General features: G+C 48.0%; 1 protein-coding gene across 1 annotated transcript in view; it reads right to left on the reverse strand.

The window, feature by feature from the left end:
- Positions 1-6,036: 6,036 nt before the first annotated feature.
- DNAH2 (dynein axonemal heavy chain 2) overlaps positions 6,037-18,003 on the reverse strand; it is a gene marked incomplete at both ends in the record, with an annotated part of 105,556 nt that continues 93,589 nt past the window's right edge. The window contains 13 exons of the mRNA XM_081271519.1: positions 6,037-6,191; positions 6,321-6,471; positions 6,641-6,715; positions 6,812-6,988; positions 7,657-7,771; positions 7,897-8,048; positions 8,119-8,347; positions 8,611-8,795; positions 8,961-9,152; positions 15,066-15,256; positions 15,454-15,637; positions 15,740-15,888; positions 16,083-16,269. Of these exons, the coding sequence (XP_081127645.1) occupies positions 6,037-6,191; positions 6,321-6,471; positions 6,641-6,715; positions 6,812-6,988; positions 7,657-7,771; positions 7,897-8,048; positions 8,119-8,347; positions 8,611-8,795; positions 8,961-9,152; positions 15,066-15,256; positions 15,454-15,637; positions 15,740-15,888; positions 16,083-16,269 (2,142 nt within the window). The remainder of the gene's footprint in view (positions 6,192-6,320; positions 6,472-6,640; positions 6,716-6,811; positions 6,989-7,656; positions 7,772-7,896; positions 8,049-8,118; positions 8,348-8,610; positions 8,796-8,960; positions 9,153-15,065; positions 15,257-15,453; positions 15,638-15,739; positions 15,889-16,082; positions 16,270-18,003) is intronic.

An 18,003-nucleotide genomic window follows, 5' to 3' on the forward strand; every position in this document is an offset into this window, starting at 1 on the left:
CAGGCTGCTGACCTGTAGACCTGCTGGTGTCCCCTACCTGATGGCCAACAGATTCCATAGTTTAGACTCAAGGATTCTTGGCCAAGGAACACATGGATCCAAAAGTGGGGTCCTGACTAAGCACCCCCCAGGCAGGCTGTCACCTCTCCGTGTACCTTCCAGCACAGCACCATCCCAGACCTGGCAGGCCCTGCAACAGACAGCCTCAAATGCCCTGTTCACCAGCCAAGCCTCCCCAGACAGGCCCTGCCGGCTCCCCCTCCTGCCGGCACAGGGTGGCAGCGGCCACACCAAGGCTGTCCCTTTAAATCATTACCACCCCGGATTGTGTGGACAAACCAAGGGCCCTGCCCCCCAGACAGGCGCCTAGACACCCCCCCCCACACACACACACACACACACACACACACGTCCCCAGAAATGTGAGGGCCATTTAAAGGGACAACACAGAGGCATCTTGGTCTCTAACGGCTCCTCTTCTCCACCCCATACACACTCACCTCCCCTTTTCCCAGCAACACACAGCCCCTGCCCCTCCATAGGGCCCCCCAAATTCCGGTTCTCTCCCCACCCCTAGAGACATTTAGAAAGAGAAAGGGGGCGGGGGGGGCCCAGAAAACTGGGGGGGGGGGAGAAAAGGACAGGACTACCTCCGCCCCCAGGGAACAGGTCTGAAGGGAAGAGCCCAGAGAAACAGCAAGATAGAGCCCAGAAAGGTGCCTCGGGCAGACCTGGGGAGCACAGGCGGAGCAAGAGGAAGGGAGTCAGGCTGCACGAGACAGAGACCGCGGGTGGTGCGGCCAGCAGGCGACAAGCCCAAGTGGGGGAGATGGAACCGGAGGGCTAGGGAAAGAAGGCCGAGGAAATCGGGGAGACGGAAGGGGGAAAGGGGTCATCCAGGAGGGTGTGGAGGAAAATCAGAGGGGGGAGGGCGATCCTGGCCAGGGTTACCTGCTGGGTGTCTGTCCCCCGGCGGTGCCCCCAGAGTCCGGGTAGGGAGGGGGGAAGCAGCAGGGAGGGGAGTGGGGGCTGGGGGGGCTGGGGGGGCGGGGGAGACGGTCCCTCCTCTGCCTCCTGGGCCTGCCCCGGCGCTTGCAGCCTCTGCCTCCCTCCCTCCTCCTCCCCGTCCCTGAGTCCCGGAGTCAAACAAAGAACTGTAGCAGGCTCTCCCCAACCCCCTCCCTCCCTCCTCCTCCTCCTCCTCCTCCTCCTCCTCCTCCACCTCCTCCCCTCCCTCCCTCCCCACCAGCAGGCTCCCTCCTCCTCCCTTCCGGTCTCTTCCTTTAACTACCAGCACCCCCAGCCCCCAGCACAAGACTCTCTCCACCCACCCACCCCAACCTTTTACACACCCCTCAGCCTAGCCCAGTCCCTGCTAGGGAAACTGTGGAGTCCCTTTGCAAAATGAAAAGCTCCAGATAACAACATGGGGGGTGGGGGGAGATTGGGGTCTTGCTTCAAAATCACCAACCACAGCACGATTATTTTATTTTCACAGTCAAAGGAATAGTCTTAGCTATTTCTTCTCTGAAAGGGGAAAAAAATTATAATACTAAAGAAAGAATACATGTCTTACTAAAGCCCTCATCAAATAAAGTGCAAAGAACAGGCAAAGCAAATCCCCAGCACAGCACCCCACCCCATCTCTCTCTCTCTCTCTCTCTCTCTCTCTCTCACACACACACACACACACACACACACACACACACACACACGATTACACAAGCTCTCCACTCCTCCATAACTAACTCCTAAGGTCATGGCTAGTTTAGAGAAGACCCACCAAATATAATAAAAATAACAACACTATTTAATAATAAATATTTCATAACAAGCATTCATTCAATGTTCATTTGGGGCCAGGCACTGTGCTAAGTGCTTTCTATAAATTATCTTTTCCCTCCCGTCTGCCTGGGAGGTGGATATTAATATTTAAATTTTCTAGATTAAGAATTTAGGGCTCTGGTAGGTTGTGACCTTTCCAAGTCTCAATGGCCACTAAGAATTGGGATTAGAATCCAGGTCTGTCCTAAGAGTCCAAACTCTAAGGCACATGGAAACAAATACTTTTTTTCCAATACCACTACCAAACCCAGGACTTAACAGAGAAGGGCAGCCATAGTTATAACTAAGTCCCTCTTCTCCAAGTGGGATGCCTCAAAACTGATCCATCTGCCTTACACAGAATAAAAACCTATTTTTGACCCTTTCTCAGTTTGGGGAGTGGATTGAGCCATCAGTTAAGGGGACGTCAGAGGTGAGCTGGTGTGTATCCCCACACATACAATTCTTCTCCTAGGAGCAGATGTCTTGCAACCACTCCCACTTCAACTCTAGACAGGGAAGGGGGCAATAGGAATCTGGGCCATGCAGCAGGTGGAAAAGTATAAAGGCTTGTAGGAAGCTCTTTCAAGGAGGGAGGGACCCGGAGAGGAAACTCTCTGGTGTCAATCTAGGGGAAAGTGACCCAAGGTTCTCTCAGTCCAGCCTAGGGGCAAAGTCTTTCAACTACACCACACCCGTGCCCCTCCCCCTCATAAAACTCCATGCCAGGGTTTCCCACCTGCAGAATGCTAAGGCCAGGGGAAAGGAGAGGGGAAAGAGATGGCATGGGACCGGGATTGGATTCAGGTTAGAGGTGGGAGGGTATGGAAGGGGGAAGAGGCCTCATTGCCTGGCAACCATCCCGGGGCACGTGCACTGGTGACATCATCCTAGGCCACCTCTAACACAGACCTTTGACCCCTATGGGGGTGGTAGGGTGGCGCTGACTAAGCTTCCTGGGAAAAAGCTTTAGGAATTCTGGGAACCCGAAAAGCCGACTAAGAACCCAGGAGTTCTGCCCTTATCTCTTTTGGCCCCAATACGACTCCAATCCTAGGGATTTGGGCTTCTCGCTTGCCTCCTCTTCTCCGCCTTCAGCCCTGACCTCCCAACCCACATTTCTGACGGGAGTCACGACACGCCCCTCGGATACTGTGCCTTCTCACTCCAGGGCGAGATCTCTGGTGGGGGCGGGAGGCGGGGGACGAAGCGCCTGGTCCCACGGGGCTCCGTCTCCTATCTACGGGATCCCCTGTGCCCCAGCCGGTCGGAATCTGTCTGGGTCCCTAACTCTCCCTCCCCTCCCGTACAGTTCCAGGGCGGAGTCAGTGGAGTTGAAATCAGGACACGGCGAGCGGAAGAGTTATATAACCCTGGGAAGCAGAAAAGGACGAGTGGATACGGGGACAGACAGTTCGAAAGGGGCCAAGAGAGGTGCAAAGAACACTAGGGAGGGTGAAGAGGAAACGTTAGAGATTGGAAGGGGTTTGGGGCACATCAAAGCAGGAATTCACGCGAAGAATGGGCGTGACGGCTTGAGAAGCGTCACCTGGGTCGTACGGGGTTTCCCGCAGCGCCCTCCCTCGCCAACAACAGCTGGCCCGGGGAGGCAAAGCCTCTGTAAGGGGCGCTGTACACGCTCCTTTTCTTTTGGGGAGGCAACCTAGGCCAGAGCCCGGGAAGGCAGCGACTCAGCACGTGGGGCCGGAAACCACAGCTCCGCCCAGCCCACCTGGGAGTGTGGGGCGCCAGCTGGTGGGGGGGGTAGTGGGAAACAGGTAGCTGGCCCTCCGGTGCGAAGATGGGCATTAACAGTGGAGACCCGGCAAAAGAGTGCAGGCCGACTCAAACGTCTGGGTCAGAAGGAACTGACGAGAGTACCGTGGACCACTTTGCAAACACTCAAAACCAGTAGGAGGGGGAGTGCCCGACTCCCGCGCAGGCGCAAGGGGGTGTTCGGGCGCGTGCGGCGGAGGGAAGGGTGGGCGCGAGCGTGTGGGAGTGCACGTGCAGATCCTGAGCAGCTACCTCCTCCCTTCCACCACCTTTTCCCCCTCTCCCTCTTCCGGCCGTTCCATAATGCCCGCTCCCCATTGGCTTCTAGAGCCGTGACGTCAACCACGTCCGCTGCATCGGATTGGGCAGAGAGAGTTCGGGAATCTGGCTGCAGAGTCTCACTCTCCAGTTACTCTGGCAACAGGGCAAGCAATCTCGGGAAGGGACTGGGAGCCGAATTAAGATCTGTGACTAGGGTTCCGCCCTCCCTCCCTTAAACCACCTAGTCCATTTCTGCCGCGCCGCATTTGGCAGCTTCCCTTCTTTCTTCCCAGGGTTCTCCGTGCCCGGGAACTAGACGTTCTGCCCTCGACTTTCCTCACAGTCTCCCTACTCTCTTCAGCCCCCACCCCAAGACACAGCCACACGCCACAGCAGACAGGAAAGCGAATGGCCTTGCTTAATAACCAATCCGCGTACCCCTCCCCACCCCACTAAATCAGTTTCAACCAGGCTGAAACAGAGTCCCCCGCCCCCTCCCCACCCTAAGCCCAGTGCTCTCCCACCCATAATTTCCTGTGAGGGGTCCTAGATGACAGGAAGTCTCGGCCCATCTTTCCCTCAGGCCGAGGCGGGGGGCTTCAGTGCTTTCAGGGTCACATCCCCACCTGCATGCCCTTCAGTTCTGGACTTCTGTGTCTCGTCCTCGCCATCTCGTGGCTATGCTGCAAAGGTTCGGCACTGAGATGGGCCCGAGCCGGGAGAGGGCTAGGGAACCGAGGACTGCAGAGTAGGGGCAGGACGCGGGGCGGCGGGGGGGGGGGGTAGGGGAGTGTGGAAGGAGGTTCAGCGGAGTGGGGGGAAGGCTACCGCTGGGGCTCTCCGGGTTCCTGGTAGGAAGGTGAGGGCCGCGACTATATACCCCACCTGTGGGAAGAACTGGAGGGAGACTCGAAATGGTCACAGGACTGGAGGGCCACATCTGACCTCAATAGGCCATCGCATTGACCTGACTGCAAACTCTGCCCTTTAGTTTAGCCCTTCAATTACGACTGCCGCGCCCCACCCTAGTGTCAGGAAGGGGAAATCCCAGCCCAAGGGGAGACTGGAAATCCTTTCTGGCTCGTCTTGACATCTGGAACCCAAGATATCCGCCTCCCAGTTCTTCCCCCACCCGCCTCACTCTTTTCAGGGGAACCCGGATGTCCTGCGCCCCGGTGGTCTTCCCAGAGCCTTTTCAGAGACTCAAACGTCCATCCCAAGCTCTAACCCTCCCGCGACTCTCACGTCCCGCCCACCTCGTACAGAGACGGTTTCCCTCTTTCCAGACGCCCTCGCAGCTCCCCGTTACCTGGTTCTGGGGGTCCCAGGTGTTTAGGGTCCCCAAGGTCTCCCGAGGGTCGAGCGGGCCCCCCCTCTCCCAGGCCGGGGCTGGGGGGGCCGCTCCGCCCCGTGGCGCAGTTGGATTTTCCAACACAAACACTCGTACCCCCCCTTCCCAGCCCCGCCCCCTTCTTGTGGTCCCGCCCCTCCTTGCGCTGAAGTCCTTCTCTTCGGCTTCGCCCCGCCTTCAGCGGGCCCGGCTCGACCAACGCCAGTGCTGGGTAGAATGCCGCGGGCAGGGCGCGGGGTTCAGGATGCAATTTATCGGGCCCACCCAGGATCCCTGCCTGATAAACCCCAATTCCATTTGGATCCCGCGCCCTTCCAATGTAAGCCCCGCCCCCTCTTGTGTCCGGCCCGGAAGTTTAGGCCACACCCTCTTTAGGCTCCACCGCTCTGCTCATTGGTTCAGAGCCACGCCTCCTTTCCTCTCAAGGCCTCCCCACTTCCCTTGCTCCTTTCCCCTTACAGTAGGAGCTCACAAGTCATCCCTGTCTTGGGCTGTGGGTATAGCTCAGTAGGTAGAGTACTTGCCTCGCAAGCACAAGGCCCTGTATTCAATCCCCAGCACCACATACACATAGTAACTCCTGTCTGCTTTAGAACCCCGGAATAAAGGCCGGCCTTACTCCCTAAATCACCACCATTCCATTAAGACACTTAGGGCTTGTGCTGTTTTACTGCACACAGCTCCAATACAACTCATCCTCCTTTATGGCTAGAATGAGTAGTTATCTCCAGGGCCCCAATACACGCCAGATTCAGCCAAAGCCAATGAACTTGGCTTCCAGAGTCCCCAACCCACTCTCAAGCCAGGAAGAAAAGGAAGCCGCCTCAGTTGTCCAGGCTCATGAGTAGAGCAGTTCCCCTCTTAATCCAGTGATCAGAAGTCATAGCCCCAGACCTTAGGTCGATGCCAATAACAAAGGAGGCTCTGTCAGCGCTGCCTGCCCGATTGGGATAGTAATAGCACGGACAAGAATACATGCCTGAGAAAAAAGAAAGGAAAAGCAATCAGATCCCTGAAGCCCCTGGAAGAGAAACTGAGGACTGGAGCCGGGGATGGATTAGGGTCCAGACAAGGAATGGGGTAGGCAGGCCTCAGGAAGCTGTCCCACCCTTGGCGCTCTTCTTTCGGCTCTCTGCAGGTCGGAAGTGGATCGTAGGCATGAGACAGACCAGCTGCATGGGCTCTGCTTCCACTAAGCAGGAGTTCTTCCGGTCCCAGCCGGCACCCTCTAGGTATAGGCCCCGAACCCAGACACCATCCTACAGAAAGGTGAGGGTAGGTAGGAGGAAGTTTAGACCCTAGGTTGCCAGCACCCTTGACCTAACTCTATCCTCCCTTCTGTTCTGATGAACTTTTCACTTTTGCTCCCACCACTCTCCTCCACCAAATCCCCTTTTTCTCAGAGCCCAAAGCTTATCCAATTCCCACCTTGGGTGGATACACTAGGTTGCTGTCATCCACTGTGGAAACAATAAATTCCCAGGAGAGACTGTCCACTGAAATCTGAGGATTGAAGGTGAGAATAAGGGAGGCCCAGAGAGGAGAGTAAATACATATCCCCCAGCATCCCTCCCACTTCCCCCTTTCCACATTGCTCACATTGTTTTGACGAGCTGATGACTGCAGCACAGCAGTAAGGAACCCAGTGGGAAAGGTGAAACTAGAGAGCCAGAAGATCACAGGAGGCCGTGCCCGGCTAGCCCACAGCTCAAACTGTTCCACACGCATGGCCAGGTCCCGGGTCCATGAAGCCAGTGGCTTTTGTGAGGGATATGCCTGGGGGAGGAGGCAGTGCCTGTGCTCATTCATTCCATCATACATTCAGAACTTTATTTGAGCACCTGAGCGGCTATGGGAAGACAATGTGGTGTCAGCCCCTGCTCTTCAACCAAAAACTCTCCAAAACAGTTGGACAACAACTCTCCAAAAGCCAATTCCCAAGAAAGAAACAGAAAATGACAACAATTAATAACAGTGACCTCAATACAGGTTGAGCATCCCTTATCTGAAATGCTTGGGGCCAGAAGTGTTCCAGATTTTGGAGAATGTTTGTTGTTTTGGATTGGGGAATATTTGACAGACTTTACCAGCTGAGTATCATTAGTCTGAAAATCCAAAATCAAACTTTTCAAGCATCATATTGGCACTTAAAAAAGTTCCATATTTTTGGAACATTTCAGATTTCTCAATCTGTACTATTAATAAAGTACCTATTGACTATTATGCACAGTACTGGAAATCTCTGAAACATACTTGGAGAGGTTAGTAACTTTCTCTGAGTAAGTTTGTAAGTTATTAAACTGTGCAGAGTCTCACAGCCAGTGAATGGTAGAGCCACAATGCAACCTCAAATTCTGGCCCTCCCTAGAATCAGAAGATGGGGGTGTGGTGAGAGGAGAGCTCATTGGTTAGCACAGGTTTAATCAACAGTAGTATAATCTTGCCTTTCCCCAGAGTGGAGGAACGTGGGCATCAAAAATACAATTGAAAATCTCTTCCAGGCTTGTTGACATGACGATGAGGCCCTGGATGCCCTTCTCTAGGTCTGTCAGTGAGAACCTAAGCAGGATGAAGTAGGTGGAGTGTTTGAACTTTGGCTGGGCATGGGAGAGCCATACCCAGCCAGGAGGTGAAGGCCTTCCCCTTCCCCTTCTCCCATTCCACAGAGCCCCTCTCCATATTACAGGATGGTCTCCATGAGTTTGTTGTATCTCTGAATCTCCTGCAGAAGAACCACATTGAGTGGGGAGGGGTCGAGAGCCAGCAGTTTTCGGGTCCCCTCATAGTCAATCATCTCGGGGATCTTTTGTTTCACATCAGTAGCCAACTCAAGGACCTGAGGAAGCATGAGCTCAGCACAGCCTTTCCTCCTTAACACTCCCCACCAGGGGTCTGCCTGGTCCTACCTTCTCTTCCCGGGTCTGGCCACCAGCACTGATGGGTGTGATTTGGGGTTGCAGAGAAAGCAGAGTCTCAAAAAGGGTTCTTGCTTCTGTGATCTGGGAGGCCACATCAGCATTGGGGTGCTGGCCAAAGGCCTCGGGAGGGTCCATGCTAGGTAACAAGCTGATGTATTCCTTGTAAGAGGCGAGGGTTCCATCTTTTGGAATGAAATAAGTCTCTAGGACTGACAACCTGGGGAGCCACAGCATCACTGTCACCATGTCACCAGAACTTGGGTTTCTATGCCAGACCAAGACCCCAGTCCCTGTGCATGTCCTGTTTGTCCCTGTGCATGTCCTGTTTGTCCAGTTCCTGGCTCTTGTTGCCCCTCCCAGACCTACAAACTCGGTCTTCTCTCAATCTTATGCTATCTGCTCAAACACTTCCCCTGCCCCCAATCCTTGCCACTTGGTCTGTGTCCTTTTGTCCCCTGCTCAGTGTCACCTTCCCCTTACCGGTAGAATGGAGTTGATAGAGATTGGTCACAGAAACAGTCATTGATGTAGGTTGTAAGCAGGCGCCGGTCCCAGTCATCTGTGACATGTCCACCATAGTTGACACCAGCGATGAGGTACTTGAGTGCATCCCAGGGTGTATCCTCATACTCATCCAGATAGAGACTCAGCAGGTTCTCTGACACCTGTGCATTGTCCCAACCCCAGCCCCACATACAGTTATGACAGGATCTCTCCTAAAGGGGCTTTTAACACAGGCTTTCTGTCAGCCAATATTCCCAAAGGGCTGCCATGGGGCAGGAAATATCAGGAAAGAAGACTGGGATGTGGGACCCCTGGCTAGCACAAACCTCAAAATCAGAGTCATTGAAGCCATAGATAATGTTCCAGCCAAGCTGCAGGAACTTTTTGCGTTCAAGTAATACAGAGTGGAAGAAGCAGAGTGCAAATAGCAACTTCTTATATTTGGCAGGTTTGGTGCAGTGGGAAAACTGTGGTTCCGATACCAGGTGGTAAAGACGTGTCATGTTGGCCTTTAGTCCCTAGGAGCAATGAAATACACAGGTAAGGTGACATATTCCATGCCTAGTCTGGCCACTAGCACAACCATGTACAGTTGTGGAGGTTGTTCACTGCACAGAGGCACTGGTTTAAGAGGTGAATGGAGTTTGAAATCTAACCCTTGATCTGCATGCCAACATGTGCACCCATTTACAAAATTAAGTACCTTTTTCTACCTGATTCACACATGGGCCCTGTATAGGTCAGTGGCTTGTACATTTGATCCTCTACATTTGATACTCTCAGCCGTGGTGTTCTCAAGGATAGGTCAACCAACTCAATTTGGGAGTGTCAGAAAATATGAACAAAAGCAAAGACAAATACATTCAACTTTGTTATGTTTTGTTTTTGTTTTGTGCTTGGGGATTGAACCACCCAGGGGTGCTTTACCACCAGCCACATCCCCAGTCCTTTTCTATTTATTATTTAAGACAGGTTCTCACTAAGTTGCTGAGGATGGCGTCAAACTTGTGATGCTCCTGCATCAGGGTCCTGAGTCACTGAGGTTACAGGTGTGTCCCACCACATCCAGTTCAACTGTTTGTTGTTGTTGTTGGTGGTGGTGGTGGTGATGGTTTTTGTTTTGCTTTGTTTTTCAGTGATGGGGGCTGAAATCAAGTTGTTGTTGTTTTTAGTGGTTCCCAGGGCCTTGTGCATTCAAGGCAAGCACTCTACCAACTGAGCTATGTCCCCAGCCCTAAAATCAAGATCTTGCATATGCCAGGCAAGCACATTACCCCAGAGCTACACCCATAATCCCATGTAACTGCTAATTGACAAAAATGTGCAGAATTAAGTGCAAAGGTTCACTATAGATTTAAAAGGACATTGTATATCATCAGTATGATTAAGGAAGAACATTCTGTGTGATTGGATTTAGCAAGCTCCTTGAACAAGTTAGGAATTGAACTATGTCTTACAAATGAGTAGGATATGATTATGATTAGACTTGAGAGGAGGATCTTGGTTCCCTGAAGATAGAAGGAATTAAAGGAAAAAAGGCCCAAAGAAGAAACTAAGTGAGAGGATGAGTCTGGATGAAGTCAAATGCAGATGCATAGGTGGGGAAAGAAGGACCATGTTATGAAGAATGATCATTTGAGACATTTGGACTTGATTTTCCAGGCATCATGGAGCCACACTCTATCTTGAGTAGGATTTATTTTCCCCTGTGGCACTGGGATTGATTTAACCCAGGAGCACTCTACTATTGAGCTACATCCCAAGCTCTTTTTGAGACAGCTCTTACTAGGTTGCCCAGGCTGGCCTTCTGCCTTAGCCTCCTGAGTCACTATGATTACAGGCAGACACCACCATTATACCTAGAGCTGGATGAGTGATATGTTAAAGAATGGTTTTCTTGGTGCTGGGGATTGAACCCAGGTCCTCATGCATGCTAAGCATATCCCTTTGGCTACATCCCTGTCACTTAAAGAAAACTTATCTATGATCAATAGGATAGAGCAATGAGAAACTTGAAGTGAGAATAATGGATAGCAATAACAAAAATGTGATTTTTAAAAATGCTATTTACATGGGGCTGGGGATGTGGCTCAAGCGGTAGCACGCTCGCCTGGCATGCATGTGGCCCGGGTTCGATCCTCAGCACCACATACCAACAAAGATGTTGTGTCCGCCGAGAACTAAAAAATAAATATTAAAAAAATCATTTAAAAAAATGCTATTTACAATGTCATCAAAATATGTAAAGTAACTAGAAACAAATCTCATTAAAATATACAAATACTTATGGAGAAAATTACAAAATGTTATTGACATTAAAAAATGGCAAAACATACTATATTCATGGATTAGGTTCACTGTTCTAAAGATGTTAATTTTCCCCCAAATTATTCAATAAATCTTTTTTGGGGGAATTTGACAAGCTAATTCTAAACTTTATATTGGAAAATAAAAGGCTGAGAATACCCTGAAGAATAGTAAGTTTAGAGAATTTGCCTTACCAGTTATTGAGAATCATTATAAATCTATATAGTGAATAAATCTATAAGTATTGATCCCAGGATAAAAAAAAACTTGACCAATGAACAGAAAAAAGGACCCCAAAACCCATACATATATTAAAGCATGATTTAAGGCTGAGCAGTCATTATGGATCAGAAAGATAATTGTGAACTATTCAATAAATGGTACTGGTTATCCATGTGGAAAAAAAATAAAATTTCAAGACTGAGGATGTAGCTCAATGGTAGAGCCTATACTTAACATGTGCAAGACCCTGGGTTCAAAGCCTAACCCTGAAAAAAGAAGATTGGTGGACACACAGGTATTCTTGAATCATGATCCTTATATCCTGTATATATCTTGTAAATATTTGTGTTAAGCAGATATAAATATGACTTACTTAATATCTAATAAAAACACTAGATAAAAGGAAGTAATCCAATAATATGCTCTAGAACCATACCTTACACTGGCAACTGGCTGTGCTTGTAGGGACGTGTGTTTGTGTGTGTGTGTTGCTGGGGATTTAACACAGAACCTAGGACATGCTAGACAAATGCTCTACCATTGAGCTACATGCCCAAGTCCTTTTTGCTTTTTATTTTGAGACAGGGTCTTGCTAAGTTGCCCAGGCTGGCCTGGAGCTTGCAATCCTCCTACCTCAGCCTCTGGAATAGCTGAAATTACAGGCATACAGCACCAAGCCCAGCTTTAGGGACTTTCTTATTTAAAATAAAACTCAGATGAACCTCTGTACCCTTAACTATCTGGACTGCCTTTGTATTTCCTGATGCAAAAATTGGCCTTCTTCAAAGGACAAAATTGGGATATCTGGTCTTAGGATGGATTTAGTGGTGATTGTGGTAGTGTGTGTGTAGGTGGTGGATTATCAAGGACATTGTTGGTTTATTTCACAAGATTGGAATATGTAGAATAGGTTAAATAAAAATATAGTATTGGTGTTAAATTTATTGAAGAAGCTGAGCACATTGCAATCATGTACAACATCCTGTTCTTAGGATTGGATTCTTCACACTGAAATACAGTGAAGTATTTAGTGGTAAAGAATTATGATATATGTAATATACTCTAACATGGTTCAGACAAAAAGTCTGTGTGTGTGCATGTGCTTTCATGCATGTGTGCATGGCTGCCCCTGATGAGAGGTAGAGAGAGAGAGGGAGGGAGGGATTTATCAATGATATAGCAAATGGAGCAAAAAGTTAACATATGAATCTGTGTAACATAAGTGGGTGTGTCCTTGTACTATTCTTATTCTTACAGCTTTTCTGGAATAACATGTGACTTTTCTATTTAAGAATATTAAACTGATGAATATCTGTCAGCTCCCAGAAGAAATTCCGTTTTACCAAGTATACCCTGAACTTTCTGCTCTCATTGATGGTTTGGTGGATCATGGGGAAGTCCCGCATCTGCAGCAGAAAAAAAGCTCTCTTGGACCCAACCAGGACTAAGGACCTGCTCTCCACTGGATCCTCCTCATTGCAGAGCCATTCTGTCTCCCTCCTCTTAGATTCTCCTTCAGACTCATCATTGCCTTTCACTTTTATTAAGCACTCCTCAGCATCACTTCCTCCAAATTTACACACCTCTGCTCATCACAGGATGCACGTTTCTCTTATAAGACCAAAAAAGATTCTAAAATTAAAAAAGAAAATAAATGGATTCTTAAAAGAGAAGGGGCTGGGGATGTAACTCCGTGGCAGAGCTTCTGCTTAACATAACTGAGGCCCTGGGTTTCATCCCCAACACTGGAAAATGTGTGTGTGTTGCAAAATATTCTGTTATGTTGGTGACTAATTTCTGGACTATTTGACCTGATTTTTTGTTTGTTTGTTTTTGTTTTTTGTACTGGGATTGAACTCAGGAGTGCTTTACCACTGAGCTATGTCCCTAGCTCTTTTTATTTTGAGCCAGGTTCTCGTTAAGTTGTTTAGGGCCTCAGAAGTTGCTGAGGCTGAGACTGAGGCTGAGGCAGGAGGATCACAAGTTCAAGGCCAACCTCAGCAAATGAGCAAGGCCCTAAGCAACTTAGTGAGACCCTGTCTCAAAGTAAAAAATAAGGGTGTAATGGTGCATGCTTGTAATCCCAGCAGTTTAGGAGGCTGAGGCAGTAAGATTGTGAGTTCAAAGTCAGCCTCAGCAAAAATGAGGGGCTAAGCAACTCAGTGAGACCCTGTCTCTAAGAAAAATACAAAATGGGGTTGGGGATGTGGCTCAGTGATCAAGAGCCCCTGTCGTCTATCCTTAGTACCCAAATAAATAAATAGGGCTGGGGATTTCACCTAGTAGTATAGCACTGCTGGGTTCAATCACCAGTCCAAAAGGAGAAGGGGCACAGAATACTTTCATTGGCAGAAAAAATAAAGGCAAAAATTTTTTACATATTATTATTATTTTTTAAAATAGTAGTGCCAGTAACGAAAATGGGAAGAGAAGGTAAATGATACTGAAGGAACTGATATCTTCTATTTAAGAGTGTGAGGTTTATGGGCCTGGTGTGACAAGAGAAAATGCTTTGTAATTGGATGGCAATTCAGATCTAGAACTGAGCTTGGCATTGGAGCCAGAGACAAGAATTAAGAGTTGAAATCACAAAAACGACAACTTCTCCATGAACTTGTGAAAAGAGGAAATGTAGAATGAGAGAAGTCAGGAATCAAGGACTACGTCCCGAGATAGGACCACAGGCAAAGAGGAAAAGGAAACAGAAGTAATAAATGATGTGTCAACAGACAGATGGAGAAACAGTAGTACTGTGTCAGAGAAGCCAGGGACAGTCAACTGTGTCAACTACCCCAGGGTGGGCAAGGAGGGTTAGAATGATAAATGTATGAAATGTGTTCAGAGTACTTCTTTGTAGGTAACTGACAAGCAGGTCCCTGTGCTTTTCATATGGTGTGATTTTTGAACTCAAGGAAGAGCAATAAAAAGCTACCAAAATAACTTACTAGGGGGTATGTGGGTGGGGTATAATGACATGAGCAGATTTTAAAAGATAAGTATCATTGCATTTCAATGGTGAGCTTGTAATATTGGAGATAAAACTTTTTAGAGCATTAGAAGGAAGGAGAACGAGACTAGGAGTCCAGGAAGTGTGACTTTAGGAAGGGAATGTAAGGAAATGTTGGGAAACAGGAAGTTTCTGCAATTTGAAGGAAAGAATTGGGCTGGGCATGGTGGCTTACTCCTGCAATTCCAGAACTCAGGAAGATCACAATCACAAGTTTGCCTTGGTAAATTAGCGAGATCCTGTCTCAAAATAAACAATAAATAAAAAGGAACCCCTGGTACAATCTCTATCACCCACGGCCACACACACACACACACACAGAAACTATGCTGGGCACAGACACCCATGCTGGTAATCCCAGCTACTTGGGAGGCTGAGGCAGGAGAACCACAAGTTCTAGGCCAACCTGGGCAACTTAGGGAGACCCTGTCTCAAAATATAAAAGAGAGGGAGGGCTGGGAGTATAACTTAGTGGTAAATGCCTCTGAGTTCAATCCCCAGTACCCCACTCCCCACAAAAAGAATTTGGGAGCACAACTACCCATATTCTGACTCTGGAATACTCACATTTTCCTGTGCTTCAGTTTCCTATCTGTAAATTGGGGGTGACAGTTCTTACATGATGTTGTATGTGTATATGTGTATTAAATGAGTTAACAAATGAAAAGAATTTAGAAAACTGCTTGGCACATAATAATCACTCAAGAAATGTTAGATGTTACTATTATGTTCTAGGAGTTTGGCACAAAGAAGAGAGATTCAATGTTTTTAGAGGACAATAAAATCAAACAAAGTTGTGTTGTTATTATAGTTAAGACCTCTCTCTCTGATGCCATCAAGAGGAAACACAGACCAGATGACTCTGTTGATGCGAGTCCTCGATAGCCACCCATACCTTTGGTGGCTCTGTGGTCATCTTGATGCTGGCCTGCAGGATTGAGATAGGGAAGTCTGGGTGGGGACTAGAGCTGAGCCAGAGACGGAAGGAAGGGTGAGGGTCCTCCACCTGCAGCTGTTCCACCAGTTTGTCCAGATTAGGCATCCAAGACAATGACAGGTGGCAGTTTGCCAGAAACACCCAATGTCCTGTAAGGAGATGCTGGTGTCAGAGGGAAACATTCCTTATTCTTTCCACCTGGTGGCAGTGGGGGTGGTGTCCAATACCCAAGTCTGCCACTCCTGGGGCCTTGTGGAAAAGTGGGAGCTATTAGAGTCACAGTACTATGACTGGAGTCAGAGGACCAGGGCTGAGTATGAGTGTGAAAGAAGGCGTGGACACTGACCCTGAATCACACCGTCTCGGAGGAGCCGAGCAGCAATAGGGGCCTGGCCCTGGCCCAGGGATAAGGCATGGAAGCGCTGGGCCATGCCTGTGTGCTCTGCCAGCTGGAGCAGGGCACTCGTGGGGTCCACTCCCGGGGACAGGATAAAGACCAGTGGGGATCTCGGAGTTGAATCTTCCATTACCTAGAAACACAAGGATAGCCTCAGGAAGGAAAGCCCCAGAGCCGAGGCAAGACAGCGAGCTTGAGGAGACCACAACAGAGCACAGGAGGCAGAGCCACTGACCAACTTCATGTTTAGCACAGGTGGCTCAATGAAGCGGGAGCCAAGATTGGAGACGATGAAAGAAGTGACACAGAATGCCACCCGGTCCTGGCGCAGGGAGCGAACAATCAGCATTCGTTGCATCTCATTGCAGGCATTTTCCCATTCACCTGGGGATGAGGAAAATAAATGCAGAGGGAGAGAGTCTGAAAGGACCCAGAATGGAAACAAAGAGGCACCTGTGGGGAGAGCATCCAGTGGAGGGGAGCTGGGGAGAGGGAGGAAGAATAAAGGGAAGGGCAAACAAAGGCTGAATGGAGGGAAGGAGAATAGCAAACAGGGGGAGGTTCTGAGGCCTGGGTACCTGGCAGCATGGCTTTCTCTGGGGTAGCACTGGTGTACCACAGGTGCCAGTCCCGAGGATACTGCTCAAAAGAATTCATGAGTCCATGGAAGTTGGTCAGTTTATCCAGCTCTGTAATGTTGTCCCAGTAGGCATCCGCCAGCCAGCTCGTACATGGGTTATCCATTTGACCCTCCCGATCCAGGACCTTGAAGGGAAGGAGAGAGGCAGAAGAGACTGATGAGAACACCTCAAAAGAAGAGTTATTAATTTTGAATGTTCCTAGAAAAGAAATGATAAAAGTTTGAAGGAATGCCTATGCCAATTACCCTGATCTGATCTTTACATACTATATATGCATATTGAAGTATCACAATGTATCCCATAAATATGTACAACACTGCCAAATCAAAACTACACTGAGATTTCATCTCACAGCAGTCAGAATGACAGCAATCAAGCATACAAATAATAAATACTAGACAGATGTACAGAAAAAGGAACACTTTTATACTGTTGGTGGGACTGTAAGTTACTACAACCCCTATGGAAATCAGTATGGAGGCTCCTCGAGAGACTAGGCAGGGAACCACCATATGACCCAGTTTTTCCATATCTCAGTATTTACCCTGAAGAATTAAAGTCATCATATTGTAGCGATACATGCATACCCATGTTTATAGCAGCACAATTCACAATAACCAAACAATGGAACTAGCCTACATGTCCACCAACAGATGAATGGATAAAGAAAATGTGGTATATATACACAGTGGAATTTTATTCAGCCATAAATAAAGATGAAATTATGTTGCAGGAAAATGGATGGAACCAGCGACCATCAGGTTAAAAAACAAAAATAAGTCAAACTCAGAAGGTCAAGGATTGTATGTTTTCTCTCATATGCAGAAGCTAGAAAGGAAAAAGGAAAAAGAAAGGTGGGGGTGGATCTCATAAAAATCAAATGGAGATCAGTAGAGGAAATGGACCAACTGGTGGGAGGCGGAAAGGGTATAGAAAGTACTGGTGAGTGATACTGGCCAAATTACATTGTTATATTGTATGCATGTACAAATATGTAACAACAAATCTCATTATGCACAACTATAATGCACCAATAAAAATGTAGAAAAATGTGCAATTGCTGTCTATCAAAAATCATATATATTTTGAAGTTAACTATTCTCTCCCATTTCTTTTCTTTTCTTCCTTTCTCTTCCCTCCCCTCCATCACCCTTTCCTCCTCCTCCTCCTCTTCTCCTTCTTCTCCGCCTTCTTTGTAAGAAAGCCAAAATTGGTCTTGCATGAAATAGAGTGAATGAGGAGATGAATCCAAGATGGATGGGAATTCTCCTTTATCCAGGAATAAATAGGACCAGCTGCAGTTAGGACTCACTACTGTCAGCTATCACAATTGAACTGTAAGAAGCTGGCGCCCTCTGGTGGTTTGATGGCCAAACTTTATTATAATTATTATTATTTCTGTTATAAAAGGCTTTATTTTATTTTTTTTATTATTAGTTGTTCAAAACATTACATAGCTCTTGACATATCATATTTCATACATTTGATTCAAGTGGGTTATGAACGGCCAAACTTTATTAACCTTATTAAGGTTTTTTTTTTTTTTTTTTTTTTTTGCGCCTTTTGGTGGTGCTGGGTATTGAACCCAGGGCCTTGTGGGTGTGAGGCAAACATTCTACCAACTGAGCTCTATCTCCAGCCCTCAACCTTATTAACCTTAATTGATGGCCTTACTCTACTGAGAAGCACAAACCTTTTCACAATTCATTCACACATTCATTCATTTTACCAATTGCTTTTTGGTGGTGCTGGGGACTGAACCCAGGCCCTTGTGCATGTGGGGAAAACACTCTACCAACCGAGCTATATCCCCAACCTCTCTTTTTACCAATTTTTTTTTTTTTTTGAGATGGAGTCT

This window comes from Spermophilus citellus (assembly GCF_964194105.1).
Source record: "Spermophilus citellus genome assembly, chromosome: 17".
NCBI lineage: Eukaryota > Metazoa > Chordata > Mammalia > Rodentia > Sciuridae > Spermophilus > Spermophilus citellus.